The following is a 24,081-nucleotide window of genomic DNA, read 5'->3' as shown; positions in this document are numbered from 1 at the left end:
CACCACTAGCAGCCAAGAGCTAAAGGCTCTTGTACAATACGATTCACCCTCTAGTGGATGACACAAGACCTGTTCACCTGCACATAAGTTTCAGTAACCTCTTGGCCACGTGGGTAAATTCTGTTCAAGCCTGGATGACGTTTTACTCTTCTAATAGTTATGTGCTTCTTTCAGTTATGCTTTTCTAACAAGTCAATAAAGCCAGATGATTAAGACTATGTTAAAGCCAGCACATAAATCCACGGTATGGGATGAGTGTAACACATTCTAAAACAGAGGAGGCTCCAACTTACACTTGCTTACTGTGATGCAGAAAATTAGAAAAAACATGAAACAGAAGGTAAATTTAATGGGTTTTATTAAATTTACATATAAATTACATTCCCGTCCGTCATGCATGATTGTATAGTTAGATATATCCCATTCTGCCTTGAGTGAAGATGTTAATTCCTCTAAAAACATGGCTGAAGAAATTACAGTGTGTGACTTCACAAATAGGTGACAATGCAGCTAAAAAAATATACAAATCTGCTAGACCACCTAAACCAGATAAGTTTTGGCTTCGGGTTTCCATAATTTCCCTCAGGAAAAGCCAGAAAAAAATGACATGAGCATAGTTTTGCCACCAGTAAGGGATTCAGACCCACCACGTTCTCCAACACCAACATTCCCAGTGGATGAGGGGTGTTCTTTTAAGTGTCCTTCTCGATAGTCACAATTTACACTGCTTCACATCACCAAGAGGCCTCAGAGCATGTAAACTACATAGTTTCCAGAAGAAACTGGATCAGAAGTTTCCAGCTGCTACAAGGAAAAACTCCACAAGGCAGTCCACAATAAAGGCTCCCAAAAATATACACCAAGTAGAATCCAGGTCCTCTTCATTTCCATCCTCCTGTCTGCACTGTGCTGGCACCCAGCATTAAGTTGGATCTGGTATTGTACCTCTCCAACTAGGTGCTCAGAACTGGCAGCTCCTTAAGCAAATGACAAGTTCACTTTTTCAGTCTTGTGTGCATCACTTTGGAGAATGAGATTTACTGCAGCGCTTGATACAGTGCAAAATGCTTAAGGCTTTCAGATATTGTACCCAGAATAAGAACAATTGGGAAGTTCATAGATGCAAAATTAATTCTTTGGACATCTAATTACCTGTTATGGGGAACCAGTGAGAAAGTTGGTATTTGCAAGACCAAAAATGTTAAGTATCCAAGTTACAATAAAATCCAGCAGGATGGGGAGATCGTTATGCACTTTGAAAACCCAAGCCTAGAGTACTTCGAAATCTAGAAATCCATGGTATCTTATAATAATGTTTTTCTTCATAAAAATCAAATTTTATTCACCATCCTGGTAAGATAATTGCTACCACCAAGTAAAAATATTTCATATATACCTGCCATACATCAGTTTTCAGCTTCCTCTACAAGTAATATACTTCCAAGTCATGTTCTGCTGAAGGCACTAAAATGAGATTTCTTGGGTTCAGACCTATGGAATGAGTCTGACAGTTCTTATTCCCTATGTAGAAATTAAGCCCCCAAGTTTTGTTTCTGAAGCTCACAACATTCCACAGGAGAAGTTCCCTGAGAAAAACAAAATTAAGCACCAGGTATACGCAACTGTAGAACACACAACAGCTGCAGACCTTCTCTGGGCATTTAAATATTCCAGTACCTCCAGAGAGGCTCTAGAAAAGTGTGGTTCTCTGTACTGGCAAACAGTCAGATCACAGGATGTGTAATCAAAGTACTTCTGTTAACCGGATGGATTGTTGCTTTGCTTGAGAGCATTTGCAGTGAGCTGCACAGTCAGAGAGTGTCCCTGAACTGTCATTGACTACATCAATTGACTTGTGCTCAACTTGGACAACACTCTGATCCTAAGACTATAATCACTGAGGGCCTGTTTCACTCAGACTTTGCCAAAAGCCCGTTGTTTGCCTTTTCGAGCCTGGCATTAAGAGTCTTCCTTGCTTGCTGTGCTGGACCAGCTCCAAGCCTTGGCCACGTGGCCAGTATCTCCTCTGCCTAGTTCTTTCTCTTCTGACCACAGAGGGAGAAGAGAGCAGTTGAATGGCTCATTATCTAGCAATTAAGTCCACAGCACTTGTCAGGTTCAACACCCACATAAAGTGTTGGAAAGCCTGCAGACACGCCAAGGAAATCATCCTCACCAAGAATAGGCGTGTTCTGCTGCTGGGTTGCAGAAAGCACTTGAGACCTACCTGACAGACAGAAACATGGGCTCCTGAAAACATCAAGTCAGAGAGAATATGAGGTTTATGTGGTTGAAATCAAATGAGTTAGCAATGGTCTGGCAATGCAACACAGGCAATTCCTACTTCCTGTCAGAAGAGAGAGATCTTTACATAAGATTACTGGATCAGTCAGGAGTTCTGCCCTGCTCTGAAGGAGATAGGCATTTCCATTGTAATACAAAAGCTTTTTTTTTTTACAGAATACAGCTGAAGATGCACATATTAAATTATGACTTGAGACCAGCATTCACAAGAATAAGCAGTTTGAGAGGGGTTTTTTGATAATGGTAATACTAAGATTGTTACAATTGTCCATCCTGCACACAAAGCAAAGGCTTTTATTCAGAAAAATACAATCTGGATAGCTAAAATTGGAAATTAATTCAGCCAACTGCTCTGATATGACAACAGACTGGTATGAACATAAAGTGATTTTCGATCTTAAGTCCAGCAGTCACTCTCACGGCAAATGCTGTCATAGGGGCTGTTTATATGAAGCGATGAGTGTGCACACATACACTTGGTCATAGAAGGCGGACAGAAGCTGGTGTTTTCCACTAATTCCTTTTTCAGGACAATACAAAGAAGAAAAATTCTCTATTCACTAGGTCAGATGTGATATTAGGAACCAGAACTTCTCTAAGCCATCTTCCATTCTTCATTACAGTGCCCTTGCTGGAATGATGCAGGGAAAAAGCTCAAGAATTCACAAGCACAGCCTTGAAGTCAGGGGAGTCAGGGGCTGGATTGTAGCTTGTCTATGGATAGATAGGGCCTTGTGAGCACACAGCAAATGGGTGGGCTACGTTTTAGTTATAAGTCGTCTTGAATGCTGGTAGATGATTGTTTGGGCTCAAGTGCTCTGCCTGGGTACAACAGCTGGGGCCAAGACATTTGACTGTGGAGGAAAAAGGGTCAGTATATTGCGTACAGATGAAGATGTCCCTCTGACAGACTACTTCCTGAGCAAACAACTGTCACATGGATCAAGTCTATTCCTGTCTGGCTGTAGGCCAAACCAATTTCAAGTCCTAGACTACTCCAAGCTTGCTGGCACTGGATACGTGACCACAAGCTAAGCCAGCAGCTCTTTAGACAGTGACCACAGAGCAGAATGTGTCAGAGGAATATCTGTACACAGCCCACAAAACTTAACTTGCTCCAGGTTTCAGATGCCCGTTTTGGAGTGGATCCAATTTCGATAGTAAGTCACTCGTGTGTACACTCCTGGTTTATTTCGCTTGCCACATTCATCTCCCCAGCTCACTATTCCCACAAGATACCAGATTCCTCTGGAGTTCGCTTGCACCAGTGGCCCACCAGAGTCACCCTAAGGAGAAAAATGTTAACAGGCAGGAACAAAGTACACAATGTTCACCTTACTAATGTAGCAAGTCTCAAATTGTTGTGTTACAACTGACAGCTATTTTTCCCTAGACCTCAGCTATAATTCCAGTTTCCCACAGTTTACTGGCAAGACAGAGGCTGATTGCCTAGGTCTAATTCAGTCTCTCCCAGTCCACACCCTTACATCTGTATTCTCTCACATGTGCATTACAGATAAAACCCAAGCACTGAAGTTCAGACTTCAGGTCATGAGTCATGGAGCTCTTCATTTGCATCTGTCAAGATTTTGATACCTATAAACTTAAGAGTTCCTAAAGAATATTTTATTTCTAGCAAACATCACTTGGCCCCCCACCTCCCCCTGTATTTTCCTATTACTATTACCTATAAACAAACTTACCTGGCAAGCATCCACCTGCCCCTCCAGGTATCCAGCACACAACATTCCAGGTGTTATCGCTCCACCATATACTTGTCTACTGTTACAGATCTCAGTACTTATAATTTTCACTTCCGCTTGTCGAAGCTGATTAACACTATAGCCTAGAAGGAGAAGTGGCATAAAAATTTGCAGATAGGGTATGCAACATGAAACACTCACAGATTAGGAGTAACTGGGTTTTCCTACAGTTTTTCTGCCATCACAGTCAATAAGGGAGCTACCCAGACAATGGCTCAAGAATAAGAAAGTTCCCCCCTCCACCAAAGTCCTTCAGTTGCTCCCAAACATAACTCTTCTCCAAGTTTCATCATCACCAGATACTCTTTATCATAATGCACACTGGGATTTTTGTACACATTTCAGTGTTGAATTTAACTGTAGGCTATAGGATATGCCCTTGATATTATTGGACAGACTCATTTACCCAACTGCAGTGTAGCTTTGGACAATCAGTATATACCCTAAGAGTCTTATGCAAAACACAACCTATACAGTTCAATGGCTCAGATTTATAATCCTGTCATCTTTAACCTCAATAACATTGACTAATTTGAAAGAAGCTCACTCAAGTCACTGGATAAAGCCACATTTATGACCAAAGGAAGAATAACTGATGAAAACTGTCACGATGACAAATCTGAATGGGAAAAGAAGTCATGTCAGAGCTAAACCCAGAGGGATTGGCCCAGTGGGAATGGAGATCAGAATGTATTCAATTAGCATTGTGCATACAGCAACAAAGAATAGCTGCTCTTAACTCCTGTAAGACTAACCTGTAGGGTCTTCCCCCCATTTCCAATCTACTGACAAAATAAAAAAAAAAGCAGCAAACTAAGTTCAAAGGTATATCATTAGGACATGCACCTATCAAACACCAAGTCTAAGAAACTCAAAATACACAAAAAGCCCATAAAACTAACATAATTCATCTCAGGTAGATGTGTGACAGGGCACAGGAAGGCAAGAGACACTCACCATCATTCTCCAAAGCTCCCCAGCCTGTGACGAAACAAGAACTGTTGTCTGGGAAAATGTGAGATGCTTCAGGAAGACAGACACTGTGCACGTCACTTGTGAACTCAATAGGAGAGGCAAGTTCCACAACAGCCACGTCATGTTCGTGATCAACGACAACGTTACCATATCTTTCATGAACAATAATTCTTCGGACAAGTTTTTTCTGTTTTGGAGGTCTCAGCAGAATTCCAAAGCTGGCAGTCCACCTCCGAGGATTTGTTCCTCTGTAAGATATTTGAGGTTATGTCACAGCCGCACAAAATAAGATCCCCCAAAGGAGCTTTGCTCCCCATTTAAGCATCAAAAAACAATGTGATTAGGTTTGCCTAAGGGAAAGAAGAGCCAAACTTCATTATCTTTCAGCAGATACAGACACTAGAGGGTCACAAAAGGTCAGAGCACCCAAGAGTCCTAAAGCCTGTAGGATCAGAAGGGTACTGATAACGTACCCTCTAAAGCAGTGGGCTGCAGTAAGTAGCCAGGTATTACTGATGATTGATGCACCGCAGCGATGGGACCCATCAAGCTGAATACTAGCCTGCCACGGCCATTCTCCTTCCCGTGCACGCTGCCCACCAGTTATTCTCTCCACTCCTGTGAAGGAGAATGCTTGTCTTCGTATTCCACAGCCTGTCAAAGAAAAGACAGCTCTGATTTAGCTGATTGAAGGCCCTCCTGGCTACAGGCAGAGGCATAACAGGGCAGGATGTCTGTAAAGAGACAGTGTTCACCTAAAGCAAGGAAACCAAGTGTCATGGTCACAAATGTCTCAGGACAGATGCAGGGTTAACAAGGAAGCTTGGTAGAAGAGTCAGTACTTTTTCATTAAGCCGGTTTCCAGACACAGAAGCCTATATGTACCCCCAAGGGAACTGAAGGCTGTGTATCTGAGACACTGAAAGAACAGATTTTGTCATGTCACCTCCAGATTAGCCTTGACAGCAGCAAGAAAAAATAGTGTCCTCTTCCTCCACTGCGCCAACAGCACAATCGAAAAAAGTTAGATCCAATCCTCAGAGTGTATTTGAAGATGGAAAGCTAACATGCACACTCTTTCAGACCATGAAGGGGACTGGAGAAGTGTCCTGGGAGGGTACTTATGCTGTCTCCCTGTTTTCAGAGGAGCTTTAAGACCTCAAGGAGGAGCACAGAACAGGAGAAGGACTGAGAACCTGCCATTCTCCAGGGCTGAGACACTGCCTTGCTCTCACTGTGGACAGCTCTTCTCCCTCTATATTTCTGCACAGAGGAGGGAACAGAAGGGAAAATATTTTTTTGAGGATTCCAGCAAGAATCTTGGCCCACAGAAAGTGTAGTCCTTGTGCAAACTTGCTAACAGCAGCTTATCTTCATCCCCACCTTCCCATAACCAACATTAAAGCAAGAGCTTCCCACCACCAAGTCAAAATGCTTGATTCTACAAACAGTACAAAGCCACCAAAACCTCAAGAAAATGAGTTCAAGTCTTCCTTGGCGCATGCACTGAATCCTGCTCTAGTATTTGAAACAAGTCCTTTTTTCAACTCATATCATAAAAACATAAGGATTTTATAAATAGAGGACCTCTAGAACCAAGTCCCCGGACATTTACTATAAAGCATTTGTACTTACAGTTGTTTAAAAGGTTATCTCCATTTTTTTTATTCAACTCTGAAATGAAAAGCAAACAGCAGAGTGAGTATATCTTATATATACACCATCTAGCTACACCATGTGCTACACCATCTAGCACAGACTCCCTCCCTGTACCCAGCAAAGACAAATTAATGGCTTGCACTTCTGCACGGAATGAAGTATGGTAAAAGGAGTAATTTGCTGTGTTGGAGAAGTTCAGTAAAGCCTCTGTTTGTCACTGAAAGTATAAAATCACAGAAGATGTCTTTATTGTCTTGGCTCAAAGCTAACCAAAGCAGCAAATGATTGCACATATATATAATGTGCACAGCCACCAGAAAACACCTACAGGTTTAGTGTGGCAAGGTGGTCAAAATAGTCTTCATAAATCCTCAGTGCTGAAACTGACTGGAGATAAACTGAAACATTTCTAATTTCTTTCCTACCAAAACCCCTCTGCCAGATTCTGATGGTAACCAGCAACAGATGCATGGGAGAGGATTACTGCCCAGGGAAACTTGGGGTTTTGTTATGAACACTTGCTACAGCAATCTGTCAAATAAACAAAGAAAATGGCAGAGGGTGGAAAAGCGAACCATCTCAGCCTTGCATTTTTTAGTAGCTTGAGAACTCTGCATTTCAGTGCCTGGTGAACAGGTTCTTGTTCAATTTATTGTCTGTCTTAAAGTAGTTTGAGAACCCATGGTCACAATGTTGGTTCTTTGATCACTTGAGAGGATCTATCTCATTCAACACAACTAGGTCACAGAGAGAAAGCCTCTGATGCACAGAGGAGAGCTCACACTCATAAATCAGGACCCGTTAGTTTTAGTGGTTTTCGTGCTTCTTCCAAGTTCACAGGTTGTCAGTCTAACATGCAATTTTGAGAAGGAAAAAAAAAGAAAATAAGAATAGCCCATATTTTCACACTAACGTGAAACTCATTACACTAAGAACAGCAAAGTATGAGGAACAAATTCCTAGCTGACAACACAAACCTAAGACACTTGCCTGTGAGTCTAATGGTAGACTGGTCAACATCCAAGGACGTCGGGATTGTTTTCAGCCTTCTGCGTAACACACGGTTGACATGACCCCAGGTCGTTGCTTCACTGTCAGCAGAGGCAAATTTAAATACCAGAACAACAGATGCAAGCACTCCACCAGGATCTGGGCTACAAACCAACACAAACAACGTGGTGTTGTTCTCTTTGCCCACTAATGCTCTTGATTCTGCTTTGTACTGTCTGCCTGTTTATATGAAAACAGGCCTAGTTTGCACAGACATCTAGAAAAAATAGCATAGCTGTGCACAAGTAAAAGATGATATGTCAGCAGGCAGCAAAAGGTTCTCGCTATGACAATGGTCAGAAGGAATTTCCTGGAAACTGTTAAAAGCAGTAAAGCTGAGAAGCAGAGAAGGGATTGCTCCCTTTGACCTCCACACAGCTCCTAGTCAGTAGGACACAAATGCCAGTAGTAACAATACAGCAAGTTAAAACCCATCAACATATATTCAACATACCATTCCTAACAGCCATTCAGAAGACCCAGTTTAGAGCCATAGAAGTTCAAAAGGTCTTTTGGCATTTCTTTCCATTTAAGTCACTTGTCCATTTACTGGCCAATTAGATCCATTATATTTAGATACAACATGTTTAATAGTTTGAGCTCATTTACGGTCACTATAAAATATTGGGCCCAATATTTTAAAGCCACAGCCTAAAGGAAAACCAACCAAAGCCTTGAGGAAAAGACAGCAGAGATGCAGCTAAGCTGCTCCAATGCCTAGTTGAACAAAACATCTGTAGTGAAAACAAGTGTAGAAAAGATACACTTTAGATCAACCTAAAAGGTTTTAAAGAGCTCATTTGGAGTCTAGCTCCCAAGTTCTGCAATTTCAGTTGATGTACACTATGGGAGGCTTTTGAAAGAAACTAGCATCACAAAACTATGTAGAACAGTTTAAGGAAACTACTCCTTCCATCTATAGATAACTAAAGGCAAGAAAGTCCAGACACCCTGTGGGAAGTCTGGCATTCTTTGCTGCCTATGGAAAAGTATTCCACAGCAGAACTGAACCTTATAGAAATACAACTCCAAAATAAAGTACCATTGAGGAGAGGGAAGCAATGGCTCTTACCATTGAGAGTGATGCATAATTACTGCAGAGGAAAGACTTAAAAGCTCTCACACATGATCTTTATACCTGTAAGTCCCACTTGCCTCCTCTCTACTATATCTATGTCTATGTTCCCTCGTCTATACCCTTTGTATCTCACGGTGGACTCCTTTATTCCTTCAGACCTTTTCAGACAGGGAGGAGAATAGTCACCTCCTACTGTACACCATGCAGAGGGGTAAACACCAGCCCAAGCTTCCACAGGAAGCACTAACTGTGATAGAGTTTACTCTGCATCTCTCAAGCTGTTAACTAGTAGTGAATACATGGATCACCCAATAATCCAGTTACTGCATCACAGTCACAAACAACTGGTGTTTGGGTAATGAATCTATAGAAGTATAAGGTCAAATTTCTCTTCCTTTCTGACCTCTGAAGGTAACTGAGCCTTCAGTGATGTGAGCACTGGAGGAAAGCAGAAACCAGACAAGGCTTAGTCATCCTGCTGGTGTAACCCAAGCATAAACAATTAGGAATAGTTAAGGGGTAGGAAGAAAAGATATGTAACATACCCCTGCTTATTCCCAGCCTTCACATTACTTACCTTAGATTGACAACATGGGATCTGATGTATCTTTTACTCAGAAAGGACTCCTTGAATATTTCAGACATCTATTAAAAGAAAAGGGTGTGTTAAAATGCACCTGTAATAAGTACATGCTTTTATGATATAACAATGTCATGAGCCTCTGAAACACAAGAAAATGCTTTCAGATCTAGAAAGCAACCATTAAATTTCCATCAGAGGATGCAGATCCAAAATAAACAGCTGAGTTGGCCAATTTCACTGTTCATTCTGCTCTGTGGTTGCCTATTGCACCACAGAGCTGCTGGAACAGACAGCACTCATGCTTACCATCTGCTTGCACGCAGTCAGCAATGCATCTCTAACCCACTACAGCAAGGTTTGGCAGGTAAGGCCAGCTGCATAAGGATGAGGCACAATCACCTCTGACTATTCCCAATCACACAATTGCAGGGCTCTCCACCTTAACAGGCATAAACAGAGAAACAGCTTAGTTTACCATGGTTTCAATCCCTTCGCTTAGGTTCCTGAACTCATCTGTGGTTTGCCTGTTGTATTGAGGGTCATAGTTGACATTGGTGATTAGGAAAGACACATTGTAATACCTGTCTTGATCTAGAGAGGAGATAAAAAAGAAAGGTAGCTGATGTCCTTTGGTACAATTCAAAGATGAACAGTATCTCACAGAACAAGGTACAAGTAAGGGTCCCAGGCTCTGGCTATGGTCCTATCAGCTGTGGAATTACAGCTTTAGCAGCACTTTGGGAAAACAGGGTTCTGGACCATGCTGATGCACTGTGAACCAGATAGGGGCTCATTTCTTCTTTGAGACCATCCAAAGTAGGTGTAAATTACACCCACTACAACATGTCTCAGGGGTCCATCTTCTCATTGGCCTGAGGTGAGCACAGCATGAGACAAACCAGCCCACATATGTCCCTTCTGACTCAACAGACAAACTCACTCCTCCCTAGATGCACTCTGACATGCCACCTACCCCTCTGAGAGGCAGGTGGCACAAAGCTGTTTGTATCCATTCATCAGTTGGGTTAAATTTAAAACCTGTTTATCTGATGAATGGCAGAGAGGGGCCCCATAACATAAAATTGGCAAATAGCAAAGCTAAGATGTAGCTCTGCCACTGCCTCTTCTAGTGTCCTAATGCAAGTCACGACCTCATCGACTTCTGGTGAGCTGAGATGACAACATGATTAGTTCCATTCCAGCAGGAAGGCATTTCAAAACTACTCATGCTTGTATCTCAGAAACTGGGAATGGAATGACTTGGCTTCAAGTTATTAGCCAAGATAGTTAGACTTGGCAATCTTAAAGATTTTTTCCAACCTTAACGATTCTGTGATCTGCCACTGTAATTGAGCCTTTGGCAACCAGCACTAACTCCTGGGCTCAGAAAAGCCCGGGAACTCTGCCCTCTCTCTTTCTGGAATATTCTTATTTAGAGGTGTGAAGTTAAATTTCTGCAAAAACTCTGTTTAATACCAAGGTTGCTATGCATAGCCTGAGTACCAGACACACCTCTGGCTTATACAGATGACTGCTATCCTTTGGTAAATCATCATACCAGTGAAGACACCAGGGAAAAACAAGAAACAAATAGAGGATTAAAACTGAAATCCCTGGCTCAAGTAAAGGGTACTTCAAGACAGTATACAGAAGACTGCTATCCTTTGGTGAATCATGGATACCAGTGGAGACACCAGGGAAAATCAAGAAACAAATAGAGGGTTAAAACTGAAATCCCTGGCTCAAGTAAAGGGTACTTCAAGTATTCTTTCAGGTTTTCAAATCAGTTCAGATCCTGAATAGGGTTTAGAAAGTTTTGTCATGTGGGTTCTATACCAGGGGTGAATTGTACATCTAAATCATCAGACAAGACTATAGTAACAGGAGAAACACAACAGATTTCTGAAGACTTGTGACAACAAAGAGTGGTGCACTTACCATTGCACAAAAAAAATGTAATCAAGCCAATGATGAGGGCTAAGCCTACTATCACAGCCACAACAATGACTGCTATCTTCCACGGCTCTAGGCGCCTCATTGCTCTGTCTGGATCACTATCTGTATTGAATAAAACAACATGGAGAAATTCAACTCTAGTACCAAGACTATAATACATTCTGAATCCACTCATATCTGACACAGCTTAGCTCAGCTGAAAAAGCTTCCAGAATGAGGCAGATTGGGAAGGACCTTTGGGCCATCTGTTTAAATTAGGTCCCATTACAGCAGGTTGCTCCAGGCCTTGTCCAGTCAAGTTAATAACATCTCCAAGAACAAAGATACCCCCATCTCTCAGAATCTCTGGTCCAGTCTCTGCCCACCCTCATGGCAAAAGCTTTTTCTTTATATTTAGTCAGAATTTTTTGTGTTCTAAGTGTCTCTGTTTCTTCACATTCACCCCGAGAAAGAGTTGTGCAGGTATGGCTTGTAGAGACAATTTCCCATCAAGAAATATTACACAGATTTCAAGTGCAGCTGACTGCCCACACAGGTGCTTAAACTGAGCGTAAATGTAATAATTCAAGATCGATGAAATATCTTTGGCACTAAGGTACCAGAGATGCCATGCAACATACAACTTTGGTTATTCTTAGTTGGCTTGAGTAGTAGCATTTATTGATTCCCTCCAGGGTTTGGGGTTTATTGCACTAAAGCTACAAATACTTTGTAAGAGATCACATCCAGTCTCCTGACAGACAGTCTGTCAGAGAAAGAGCTACTCCTGTGTAAATGCGACATGGCAACAAGATCCAGACTTAGTGACTTGCTGAAAGGCAACAGCAGACCTGTAAATGGGTTGAGAACTTGACTCACACATGGACAAAGGCACATAAACCTTTCTCCTCCACTTATGTCCTCCAGTGCAGCATTAGTATTAAGCAAGAGGACATTAGGAAAATTGCATTTTTGTGCATGTCCTCAGAATTTTGTAGTAGGATGATGCAAAACCTTAGGCACAATTATTTAAGATTCCCGGTAATTCCACAGCACACTATGTAGTAATTGTCATGCCACACACTGACTCTCCACATCATGGTCTGCATTAGTACAAGGTATCAGAAAAACATGTTGAGATAATCTCTCAGACATGCCTGGAGTGACAAATGGCAGCCAGCTCTGGAGAGGACGACTGAGCTGGCTAGTCACCATGCTGTTTTACACACACTGATTCATGTTTGCATTGCTGTGAACCAGACATACTAAATGCTGTTTTCCCCTTTTCAGGCCTATGGCACAGCCATTTCTGTGCAACATCTAAGATGGTGGCAGGAAGACGCAGAAAGGAAGGCAGAGAAAATAAGTCTTTTCAGGTTTTCTGACTACAAAGTGGCAAAGTAAAAAACCACAGTAAAAGCAGAGCAAGATACCAGCAGAGATTCTGCCTTAGGAATTGATCTGAGGGGGCAGATAAGCAGTGAAGGCAAGGGTATGGTGCACAAATTCAAACCAGCAAAAGACAATGAAATGGTGGGAGAGCAGAATGGTGTTATACACTCTGATCTGATATCAAGAAAGCTGAGTAAAGCCACAAGCAAGACCCAGTAAGCAAAGTAAACAGAAAAAAAACAAATCAAAACAAAAAATCCCCCACAACCAGATAGCATGACAGAGGAATCAGCTGAGAGGTCTGCAGGCAGCAAGGGTATGCTCAGCATGTGACAATGAAGTTGAAAGCAACTGAAAGTTTAATCTCCTCACATAAAAACTTGGATTTGCCTAGTGAGAGTGCTGTCAGGTATCCCAGTCCAGTCCATTACTTGAGAAGGGAAGCAGGCAAATTTTTACCTGCTGAAACAGGTGGTATACTGGAAAGAAAAAGTAAAACAGACTTCAGCCAGCATGACAACTGCAGATAGTCACAAGCAGCAGCTTAGTGTTACCAAAATACACAAGACAGGGGACCAGGATCAAGTCTTCTGCTTCAGAATCACATACTACAGAGAAGCCCACTACCTATTCTTCTATTGTTCCTACTTTACAGAGGCAAAATTCTATTCTGGCAATGCACGGCCCAAGTTTTCTCCTCACTAGCATGGCTCAGTTCCCTGATGGCAAGGCTCTGCAAAATAGACTGTAAGGCAGTTGATAAGAGTCTGAAATCCCAGGCTGGCCAAGGTTACTTTCTTTGCAAACTGCAAGTTGCAATAAGCACATAAATAACACACACTAGAACTCAACTGGTTCCACTGAGGCCTTGACTTCTCAATATCTAGACCTTCACTGTATAAACTATCCATTAATCCTGAGGGTTTAACAGATGGAGACATTCAGATAAAAACCCAAGACCAGTGGGACTGTTTCTGCCTCAGTTTCTTTAATACATTGCAGCCTTCCATGGAGCACTCCCATACTCATAGTTCACAGACTTTCACAGTCCCAGCTTATGGAATTGCAGCATACCTCACAGGCAGTCAATTATTACCCTCAAGGGCAAGCCTCTTGGCTAATCAGAAGAGCCCACTACAGCAGCATGCCTCTGCCCCTCCTCAGCAAGCCACCTCTCATGCTTGAAAGATGCTGCTTTAGCATCTGATTTTGCTTTCCTTACTGGAGAGCTTTTGCTTCCAGCCTGAACCCCTACCATCCATCTCATTCAGAATGGTTCCCTGTGCTGTATCTGTCCTCACCCCAGTGTGCTTCCACCTGAATGGCAATTGGAGCACCATCCCTACATTGCGCAGAGAACATACAGCACAGCCCTGGAAGCATGCGGCTGACTCTGCAGATATTGAGGTAACAGTACTACGGTATCATAACTGCTGCATTTCTTGAACTGCATACAGAGAGATTTCCTCAAGACATAGCCTTATGCCTAAGCCACAAAAGCCTAAGGTTCAGAAAACTAAGCATCTCGCTGCCAGTGGGACTTATGTTCTCACAGTCAGCACTGTCCTTCCAGCAATCTGTCTCTATTTCCTTTCTGTGCAAATGCCAGCTACAGCAACAAACACTGGCAGCACAGATCCCCTTTCCCTCCAACATTTCAGAACTGTTTGTTCTCTACAGGTCCCAAAGGCTAACAAAGGGAAACAGATGTGCCAGGAACTGCTGTAGTGCCAGGGGAAACGAAAACATGGGAGATGAAGAATAAAAGCCTACTGCATTTCTGATACTGATTTCACTTTGAATTTTTTAAGAAAACCATTTAAAGGAAGCACTTCCATATATTTCTGCATTCATATCACAGAATCACTGAATAGTTCAGGTTGAATGGGACCTAAAGATAATCCAGTTCCAACCCTTATGCCATGGACAAGGACACCTTCCACTAGACCAGTTTGCTCAAAGTCCCATCCAACCTGGCCTTGAACACTTCCAGAGATGGGACAGGCACAACTTCTCTGGGCAACCTGTGCCTCAACACCTTCAAAGTGAAGAATTTCTTCATAATATCTAATCTAAATCTTCCCTCTATCAGTTTAAAGCCATTCCCCCTTGCTCTACCCCTACATGCTCATGTAAAAAGTCCCTCCAACTCTCCTATGGCCCTCCTTGGACACTGGAAGGTGCTATAACATCTCTCTGGAGCCTTCTCATCTCCAGGCTGAATAACCCTAACTCTCTCAGCCTGTCTTCATAGGAGAGGTGTTCCAGCCATCTGATTATCTTCATGGACCTTCTCTGGACTTGATTTCTGTGTCCTTCTTATGCTGAGGACACCAGAACCAGATGCAGTACTCCAGTACTCTGCAAGAGCAGGGTAGCGGAGCAGAATCACCTTCCTGGACCTTCTGGCCATGCTTCTTTTGATGCAGCCCTGGACACAGTTGGCTTTCTGGACTGCAAGTGCACCTTGCCTGCTCATGTTGAGCTTCTCATCCACAAACACCCTCAAGGTGTCAACCAACATTCCCATAAAGATAAATAATTTGTATATATGAGATATATTTGTATACAGGATATACAAGTTAAAGTGGAAATATCTTTTCAAAACCAAAAAAGTTTCCTCCCTTTAGCAGGATGTTTTTGACTTCCATCTTGCTAAGATAAGTAACAGAAGAGGAAAAAAATCTCTTTTGCAATGGAAGCACCAAGTCCCCTCAAATCCCAGTGTACAATTCCCGATATCATTCAACTGTACTGTCTGTGCACAGAACCCAGCTCAGCGGCTCCCATATTTGGGGGTGGGTTGTCTATTTTATCTCACAAGTAGGTTGGCCTAGCTCTGCTGAGACAGAAGCTAGGATGGTTAGTGAAAGCCAGTTCTTGTTCAGGTTATGTCTGCTCATACACATTACACCTCTAACTAGCTCTTCACCCCACTAGCCTTTTTGCTATTGTGCACAGAGGGCAAGATTGTCATGCTCTACCAGAATAACCACCTGACAGGGATTCCTTTGCCTGAGACATCCAGCTCCATAGTTAAACAGTTTAGTGGGAAGTGGGTCCCCCTGTTTAGGATTCAGACATGGTCTTCTCTGCAGTCTAGTAACCAAGCAAATTCTGCTCAACCCACCAACACTCCCTGGCCAGAGAAACACTGATCCTCTGCAATGCTGATAAAAGCAGAAGCAGAGATGATTTCACCACCTTCATCCATGGATGTATCATTTCTTCTTGTGGCAGAGGCACTGCTTAATAGGCAGGCATTTTCCTCAGAAGACCCCCAATACCACAGCTGTCTGTGTAGATGCCTTCCAGAGTCAGATGTTTTGTACAGCCCCACATTTCTTGCTTCCTTATATCACAGCCTTTGACTTTTTTATTGTCCAAAGTCCAGTAAGCTATAAACTAACCCTTAGTGAGAGTTCAGATAACACCAATGCATTCACCCTCCAGTATGAATGAGATAACTCTCACTCCACAGGAGCAAACTTTAGCACGAGATCAGCATCCAAACTCTGCTGGGACACCTCGAAGGCCAAATCCTCTCTGCTCTGAAAACAATCTCCTCACAGTTTCTGTCTGGCAGCTCTCAGTCCACAGTGAATTCGTGAGAAGTTTCAGACCCAAGATCATTTAGTTCAGTACAAAACTGCTTATCTTGGCAATACTATCTGTGAACAATCCCTGTTCTCATTGAAAACATGCGTCATTTCCAAAGGGCCCAAGATAATCCATAGAGACAGCAGCATCTCTCTATTTCATATCACAGTTAATTTGGGCCCATAAAAGCAAACTAATAAGTCTCCTAGTTTAAACACCTTGGCTCTGAGCCACAGATTGTGCTTTGATCACCAAAAGTTAATCCATACTGAAAAAAAAATCCAAATAAGTTATTTTGAAAATGGCTATGTTTTTATAGAATTAAGTATTTAAAAACCACTAAAGTTCTGTTTAGATAGAGATATATTAAAACAAACTTCAATACAGGATATTTTAGTAAGTGAAATACAGCAAGAAATAAAGCTACATTAATAGTTACTGGCATATTAGGAAGAAAAGTTGTACTGAAATTTTACAGATCTAAAATTTACTGGTCTTCCTTGTGAAACCAATGAGGAAGCACACAGAATTTCAGGTTGGACTCCTGATCAGCCACAGGTGAATTCTTTACCTTCGACTTTGGAATGTTTACGCAAAAGCAAAAGACAAGCACAATACATGGGTGACAAGCTGTTTTTCCTCTCTTGTTCTGTACCAAACAACTAAAAGGTTACTATATTCATTCACAGTGCAAGTGAGGAAAGTTCAGCTCACACCTCTGCCTGACAGGATTTGATTCACTATATTAAGATTATCCATCTCATCTGGTTGAGTTACTGTGAGTTATCAAAAGCCTCAGCAAGAGCAATACCAGCAAACTGATCAGAAAATGTCTGCTCAGACAAGAAAAGGAAGTATAACTCTATCATGTAGCCCTAGTCATTAAGCTGCTGGAGAAGCAGGGAATAGCTACCCTGTTCTGTTTTAGAGATCTGCCCTTGACATTTTTTGACTTTTTAAGATAAGTCCTCGTGGCACCCCAAACTAGATTTGCTTTTAGATTAATGTTTTCTGATATTAGCTGTTTACTGAAGGTGTTTTGCCACACTCTGCATAGAAGAAAACATGCAACCCCTTCTGTGTCTTCCTATAATGCTACTTCCTATAATGAACTTATTACTATATTTTTTATTATTATATCCCTGCTAACTGATAATCCAATACTCTCAGAAAAGCCACTGGCAGAACTTGGGTGGCACATCTGCTGAGGAGGGTCTGTCCACATTTATAGCCACGACCAGTTTTTCCAGTCAATGCTGGAGATTCAGGCACATGTCTACAATCACTTTTCCTAGAAATAAGACCTTTCACAAGATAACTGAACAAATTAATCTGCTGGCCTGGTGGGTGCAATTTGAAGATCGAGACTAGGTCCCTGAAGCTATCTGCCTTGGGAGGGTGGTTAGGAATGGCAGCAACTGAAATATATCTGGCTTAGTCCAGAAGGCCTGTAGCAAAAGCAAAGGGCCACAAAGCAAGACATTCTGATTTCACTCCCACCTTTACCAAAAGCAACCGCACCAACCTAGCATACCCCCTGTGCTCTTGTGGCATACTCAGGACAAACACTTCTAAAAAAATGGGACAACCTCTACTACTCTCAGAATTGAAACAGAAGAAGCTAGTACTTGCCTAAGTACTGTGAGACCCTTGTTTGGATGATGTTAGGTACCTACCAGCCTCAATTACTCAATGTCTGATAACTCCTAAAGCAATTCTGATACAATGAGAGACTTCCAAACATTGAAGGGATCTGCTGAGAGAAACTAAATGTGTGTTCTTCTATGCGTCACGCTGAATCAGCTTGATCTCCCCACACCCTTGAATGTCCCACAAAAACAGTAGGTGCTTGCATGCCACCCCTCTGCAGTGAGATAAAGCATCAGTAATGTATTAGCCACTTACTAATTGAGCTCCTCCCCTTAACCATCAAATTTTACCAAGGTCTTACTGCTTCCTGAGACCATACTTCATCTGGGTAAAGACAACAGCTCCAAATACTGTTCTTGTCATTTGCATCAAGATTCAAGGGCAGCATTTCAGTCTTTGGGTTGTCTTAACTCAGATCTTACCAGCAACTATATCCACGATGCCAAAATGCTACTCTTACAGGCTTCCCTGATTATTCAATCACCTTTGCAATCAGCACAAAAGGTTTGTCGTTCCTTCCTCCCTTAGCCATTTTGCACACAACTGTTCAGAAGTCAGGAACTCTAATTGTGGGGATAGAGCTAGCCTCCTATACCACTACAAGAGTCTGTGGAACATAACTGTAATGCCAACAACTGAAATATCCTTGATCAATAATGTGTCTTTCTGTAGCTGACTGCCACAGCCAACATCTTGAAAAAAACACCCATGTTCTGAAGTCAGCTTTAATAGAAGTAGGAGGGCTATTCACTACATAAGGACTTGACAATCTGCACCAATATGTGAGAGGCCATAGCAGTGTAAAGAAAATATTAAGTACATGGCCACTGATTGCAATCACTTCAGGATAAAGTTCTGTAATTTCTACATCATCTTTCCTGCTCGGATTTCCACTTCCAGCTGTGTTGGTCATAGAGAAGTATCTTGTTCTGCTAGTTTGGCAGTAAACAGATTATAGTAGTAGATCTCTGCTTTTCAGCCTTCAAAAATAGCTCTGCCTGCTTCCCTTTATCCTTCTTTGACTCGTTGAAATCTACTCAAAAAATGAGACACCACACAAGCAGTTGTAGTCTTTGTAAGTTTTAGTTTGATTTTCATTCCAAGGCAGGGCGGGCGAAATGGTCAGGTGCCAGATTTGGAATGTTTCCAAGCTGATTCTGCACAGATTAACACTTCACTGGCTGCATATAAAGTCAAGAGCACAAAAAGATACTTTTACCAACTGTACTCTGCTTGCCCTCTAGTTCAGCAGTTGTGACTACAACACATCTAACTGCACTAACACAAACGATAGATCACAGTCAGGGCACAGTGAGATGACTCTCACCTCTTCTCCACATAGGCCACCTTGATTTGTCATATCATGCTGCAGAAGAGATGGGAAATTCTCAGAAAACAAGTGCATTTTAGTTGAGGAGAAAGGCTGAAATATCAGAAGGATTATAGATGCATGAAAGGCAGATCAAATCAGAAGCAAGTTCAAAACTAGTGCCATTCTCCCCCACACCCTCGGTCAAAGCTCAAACTGCCCTATAAATCTACACATGATGTAGCCATGCTACCCAAACTACCAAAGAGCAAGCCAGAAGCCTGTGACACTCACCACTGGGTACCACTGAGAAGTCAGCAAGAAGTTCTGTCTGGGAGATGCACCGTCCTGAACGCCACAACCCACTGTGCAGCATCTCAGCATAGACTTGAGGCTTTATCTCCTGAATTAAGAAAGAAAGGAGTCATAGGCAAGTCAGAACAAACAAGTCCAGCAAGTCTCAGTGACAGAGGCTTACCCAGTAGCATGATTCCTCTCCTAAAACAATAACAATACACTTCTTTCATCACACCCTTCATCCAGGAATCCCGAAGCCTTTTCAGAGCATTAGCTACACCCTGCAACACCCCAAATCAGAGAAGCCATGAAAATTTTGTAAGGACGCAGCTTATTTCCTTCTTTGGTATAATTAAGAACAAATAAGAAATTATGGGCAGGACCAATTCAGAAAATTTGCATGTTCCAAAGAGACAATGTTCAGGTACAGAGCTGACATAAATTGAATCACTGGCATGTGCCTTTTAACTCCCTTGAACTTCCTTGAAATTGGTCATTTGGCCAGACAAGAATTTGCCCTCATAGCAACAGCTAAATTCAAATTTTTCATTCTTCTTTAACTCCTTAGACACTAATTTTAATTGTGGTCATCTAGCCACACATGCATTTCTGTCCTAGAAAAATTCTTTTATTTCATAAATATTTGTGATATAAATATTTGCAGGTTGCCTAAATAAGAACTTTTGCTGGTGACAGCAAGTTAGCTGGCAATCAATTAGCACAAGCACAAACTCTAACCTCAACCAGCATTTCTCAATCTTTTCTTGGGAACCCTTTTTCCAATGTTAAGTTTTCTCAATACCACCAAAACTTACTAGAAGATGTATGTGACCACATAGCCCTACACACAGATTTGTTTCAGAAGGCAAGTAAAGAAGACACAGCATCCCCAGGAGATACATGTGTGACACTCATTTTCTTTGCTTTGCTGCAATTAACTTCCTAACCTCTAGGGACTCTTTTCCTCCACCTTAATGACCTTTGTTTGACCCCTCTACAGCTCAGGGATCACCAGCTTAGTAACATGCTGATGCAAACACACCTTACGTGGCTGAAGCTCTTCCTTCCATCTTATATCAAGCCCATAGCCGAGTAACAGGAAGACTGTTTCAGAGAAAATCAGCTTCTTTTGAATGAAACATAGGCTAAAGATAAACCTCAGCTTCTCATCATTTAGATTCAGTCAATGTCTCAGCATAATGTTACAAAACACAATGAATACAGTTGTTAGTGACACATACAATGTAACAGTTTCTCAATTCTTTAACTGGAAGCTGCATTGCCATTACATATAGGAACACCTGCGTCAGTCCAGATATGCAAGAGAAATGCAGTCAGAAGCCTAGCTAGAGGGTGACAGTTTCCAGGGTAAAGGATCAAGTGCCTCAAGATTACCAGACCCATGTGTAGGTGGTGCAAAGACATATTCATTCCAGGCATCCCATGATCCTCAGACACAGATCCCTTTCTTGTGACTTGATTGTTCCATAGGTGTAAGAATGCAAAACACAGAGCCTTCATGGCAATCCCTGAACATCAAAAAACCTACTGCTGCTTAAGGAAAAAGGTTAAATGGAGGCAGCCTTTTTAGGGCACAGAAAGGCTCTTCCAGCCTTAATCTCATGTCAGAAAGACACTAAATTGATAAAGGATGTAATATTTCTAGTCCATGGTGCCCCTCTCTGCACAAGATGTCTGGGTGTCTTCTTGTACTGACAATACTTCCCTGCAGCAGAAACCCCAGATGAGACAAAGGGGCAGGCAGTAGCCATCAGTGGTTCAGTTGCCAGGTACCAAGCAGGTTTGGCTCCTGATTCCAGAGACAGTGCACTGATGTGCCCTCTGGTGCTACACTGTCAAACTTTAAAAAACCCTGGACAAATTGGGAAATGCTGAGAAGGAGGCAGGAGTTGTGGTCTACCTGGATACCACATAAAAGAAAGAGGAAAGATTCTGGAGGCAGGACATAAGATGTCAAAGACCAGGACCCTCACAATAACCTAGATGGTGAGGAGGCAAAGTCTTGATGCACAACTGAAGCAATGGAGTAAGAAAGTGACACTCAGGTTCACCAGGGACTGGGGAGCTCCTAGAGTAGATTAGACCCAATAAAGTATGACCAAATTTCGACCTGAAGTGAGAGGGAAACAGGATCTGCACTTCATATGTGGAATAGTGAAAGTGAAGAGGAAAACACTATCTGTTTCTTCTCATACAATAATTATGGGATTTCAAACAAGAGCAGCAGATTTAAAACAAGAAAATACTATCATATATATCAGGTCAGGTACGTGACTTCTTGCTGCAGTGTATATAAAATGTCAAATACTTTCTTCTTTCAGAGAAGAAAGAGCTCTTAAATATGATAATTTCACCTTTATGATCCAAAAATTCCCTGACTCAAATCACTGGAAATTTAAAAAAACACTCTCAAGAAGCACTATAATCTGACTGCTGTATCTCATATGCCCTAGGTGTTCTCCATTGATTACTCCACATGGATCTAGTTCATTCAACTGCCAGGCATTTCATTATAATAATAACGAAGTACTATTATTCCTGTGATAAAAAGACTGCCAGTTTGGAATCAATGATTTCCCCACATGTCTCCTGAGCAAAATGTGGTCTGACCTGACAAGCTAGATCAGTAGCTACAGGAGGGACATATTGGTGTCTTTGCTCTTAGACATCTAAGGAACCAACGGCACACTCTCATCAGAATAGTTCAATGGGAATGGTCCTATTAAGATCATCCAGTTCAACTGCCCAGAAACTAGGCATGTTTCTGGGCACTCAACAGTACATTAGGCTACAGGTACAGAGGGAGTTTGTTCTCTGCAGCAACTGGCTACAGGTCACCCTCTCTGTGTTTCACCATCTTGTATTTGATGACACATCAGACTCCAGAAAGGGGCTGTGGCCCCTCCAGGTAAGCTGGAAGGACTTTCTCTGATCTGAGAGAGCCTAAAGCAACTGCACTTCATGCCTTGCATGTGACCAAAATTTGCCACTGTCTTTTTTGAAATTAATATCAGACATACACTGCCATTTTCCTACATTCTCCCAAAACTTGGCAAGTGAGGTACGGCATACAATAGGCACTTACCTGAAGTCAAGGCAGAAAGTTACTTTTTCTTTCATATTTTCACACAGGGATGACATTAGTACATCAGTGATTGATGAGCCCAGCATGTTTTTCATATTTTCTCTTCCAAAGCTGTCTGGTTACCAAGGCTCCTGCCAAGGAAACAAACCCCACTTTATTCATAACAATCCTAAATTAACATTAGAATTGAAATCTTCTGAGAGAATATTTGCATTTACAGAGGGTCCTGCCAGGCAAGTTGCTCTTCTTCCAAGGAAAAGTCAATATAATTACAGCTTTTGAGACAGGAAACTCACCACACCCTGGTAGCCACAAGTTTAAGAGAGTTCAGTCCCCAGTGCAGGACAGTGTAACTGTGTCGCAGTTGTGATCTGCAGCCACATTTGGGAAAGAAAGGCTGCCTACAGGCTCTGCAAATTGGAATGGAAAATGTTAGGCCTGTATAATCAAAGTCACAAAAAAAGTTTGCAACACAGGTCCATTGTTACCCATTGCAAATGTAAGTCCAAATTGCATAGCTTTTTGTCATGGCTGCATACAAGTACGCACTAGTATATTAGCAATATTAGTAACTAGTATATTAGCAATATTTTCAATATTAAGCAAAAATACATTTTAAATAATTATTTTGAAGTATTCAGGAAAGGCATATTCAAACTTTTGTATGAGGAAAAAAACACAGTATACACCCAACACCCTTTACAACCTGGCTTGTCCCTAAGCTTGAGTGTCCTTTCCCAGAAGGGAACATCCTCTGTCAGGCCCACACAAACAATAGCTACTAAACCTTTCTTTTCCTTTATGATTTTATTGAGGGAATACCTTGCATTATGCAACTTCAGGAGACAAGAAGTTTTCAATATGCAAGGACCTTTATCCACATTTTGCTTTATCACTTGGTAGCACTACTGTACCTGAGACTGTCATAGGGCTGTGATGGATTACCCCTGTCAAAGGATTTATTGCCAAGTTTATTTTATTAATAGTCTGTTTAATTCAAGTCAAAATATGCCTGGAACTTGAAGTCTTCAATCCGACTTGGGAGTCTGTACTAACCTGAATTTTAGTCTACCTGATATGTCCAAATCAAATGATCTTGCTGATGTCAGGTCCTTCTGAACATGAAAATCAAAGTAATACTCAGGCACAGTAACTGCAGAAACTGAAGCCAGAAGAAACTTAATGCAAAGCTAGACTTCTTGTTGTTGTTGTTGTTGTTGTTGTTGTGTCTGAGCAGAAACACCATGTTAGCAAGCCATGTATGTCACCTACTTTACCCTGGTTCTGCTGTTAGAGAGAAAGAAGAAAATACATGAAGGGGTTAGACATGTAACTGATTCCCAGAGCAGTTTCACAGCTTCATCTTAAGCCCCAGAGTTT

The 24,081-nt window shown here is 41.9% G+C and overlaps 1 protein-coding gene across 1 annotated transcript; it reads right to left on the bottom strand.

The window, feature by feature from the left end:
- Nucleotides 1-357: 357 nt before the first annotated feature.
- Nucleotides 358-23,072, bottom strand: TMPRSS11E (transmembrane serine protease 11E). The gene is made up of 12 exons (XM_071555141.1): nt 22,998-23,072; nt 22,702-22,832; nt 19,593-19,701; nt 11,351-11,470; nt 9,888-10,003; nt 9,407-9,474; nt 7,692-7,855; nt 6,678-6,716; nt 5,516-5,696; nt 5,025-5,290; nt 4,008-4,150; nt 358-3,590 (listed from the first exon to the last, which is right to left on the bottom strand). Exons 3-12 carry the CDS (start codon nt 19,672-19,674, stop codon nt 3,429-3,431), a joined length of 1,341 nt encoding a protein of 446 aa, XP_071411242.1. The 5' UTR covers nt 19,675-19,701; nt 22,702-22,832; nt 22,998-23,072; the 3' UTR covers nt 358-3,428.
- Nucleotides 23,073-24,081: the final 1,009 nt, after the last annotated feature.

This window comes from Pithys albifrons, chromosome 5, assembly GCF_047495875.1.
Source record: "Pithys albifrons albifrons isolate INPA30051 chromosome 5, PitAlb_v1, whole genome shotgun sequence".
NCBI lineage: Eukaryota > Metazoa > Chordata > Aves > Passeriformes > Thamnophilidae > Pithys > Pithys albifrons.
The sequence above is the reverse complement of the archived record's forward strand: the minus strand, read 5'-3'. Positions and strand labels throughout refer to the sequence as shown.

Coding starts and splice junctions, on each gene's coding strand:
- TMPRSS11E (XM_071555141.1), bottom strand. CDS start 19,674: ATGCTGCACAGTGGGTTGTGGCGTTCAGGACGGTGCATCTCCCAGACA. Junction 9,475..9,887: donor GCGAAGGGATTGAAACCATG/GTAAACTAAGCT, acceptor TTCTTTTAATAG/ATGTCTGAAATATTCAAGGA. Junction 4,151..5,024: donor GGGAGCTTTGGAGAATGATG/GTGAGTGTCTCT, acceptor TTCTCCTTCTAG/GCTATAGTGTTAATCAGCTT.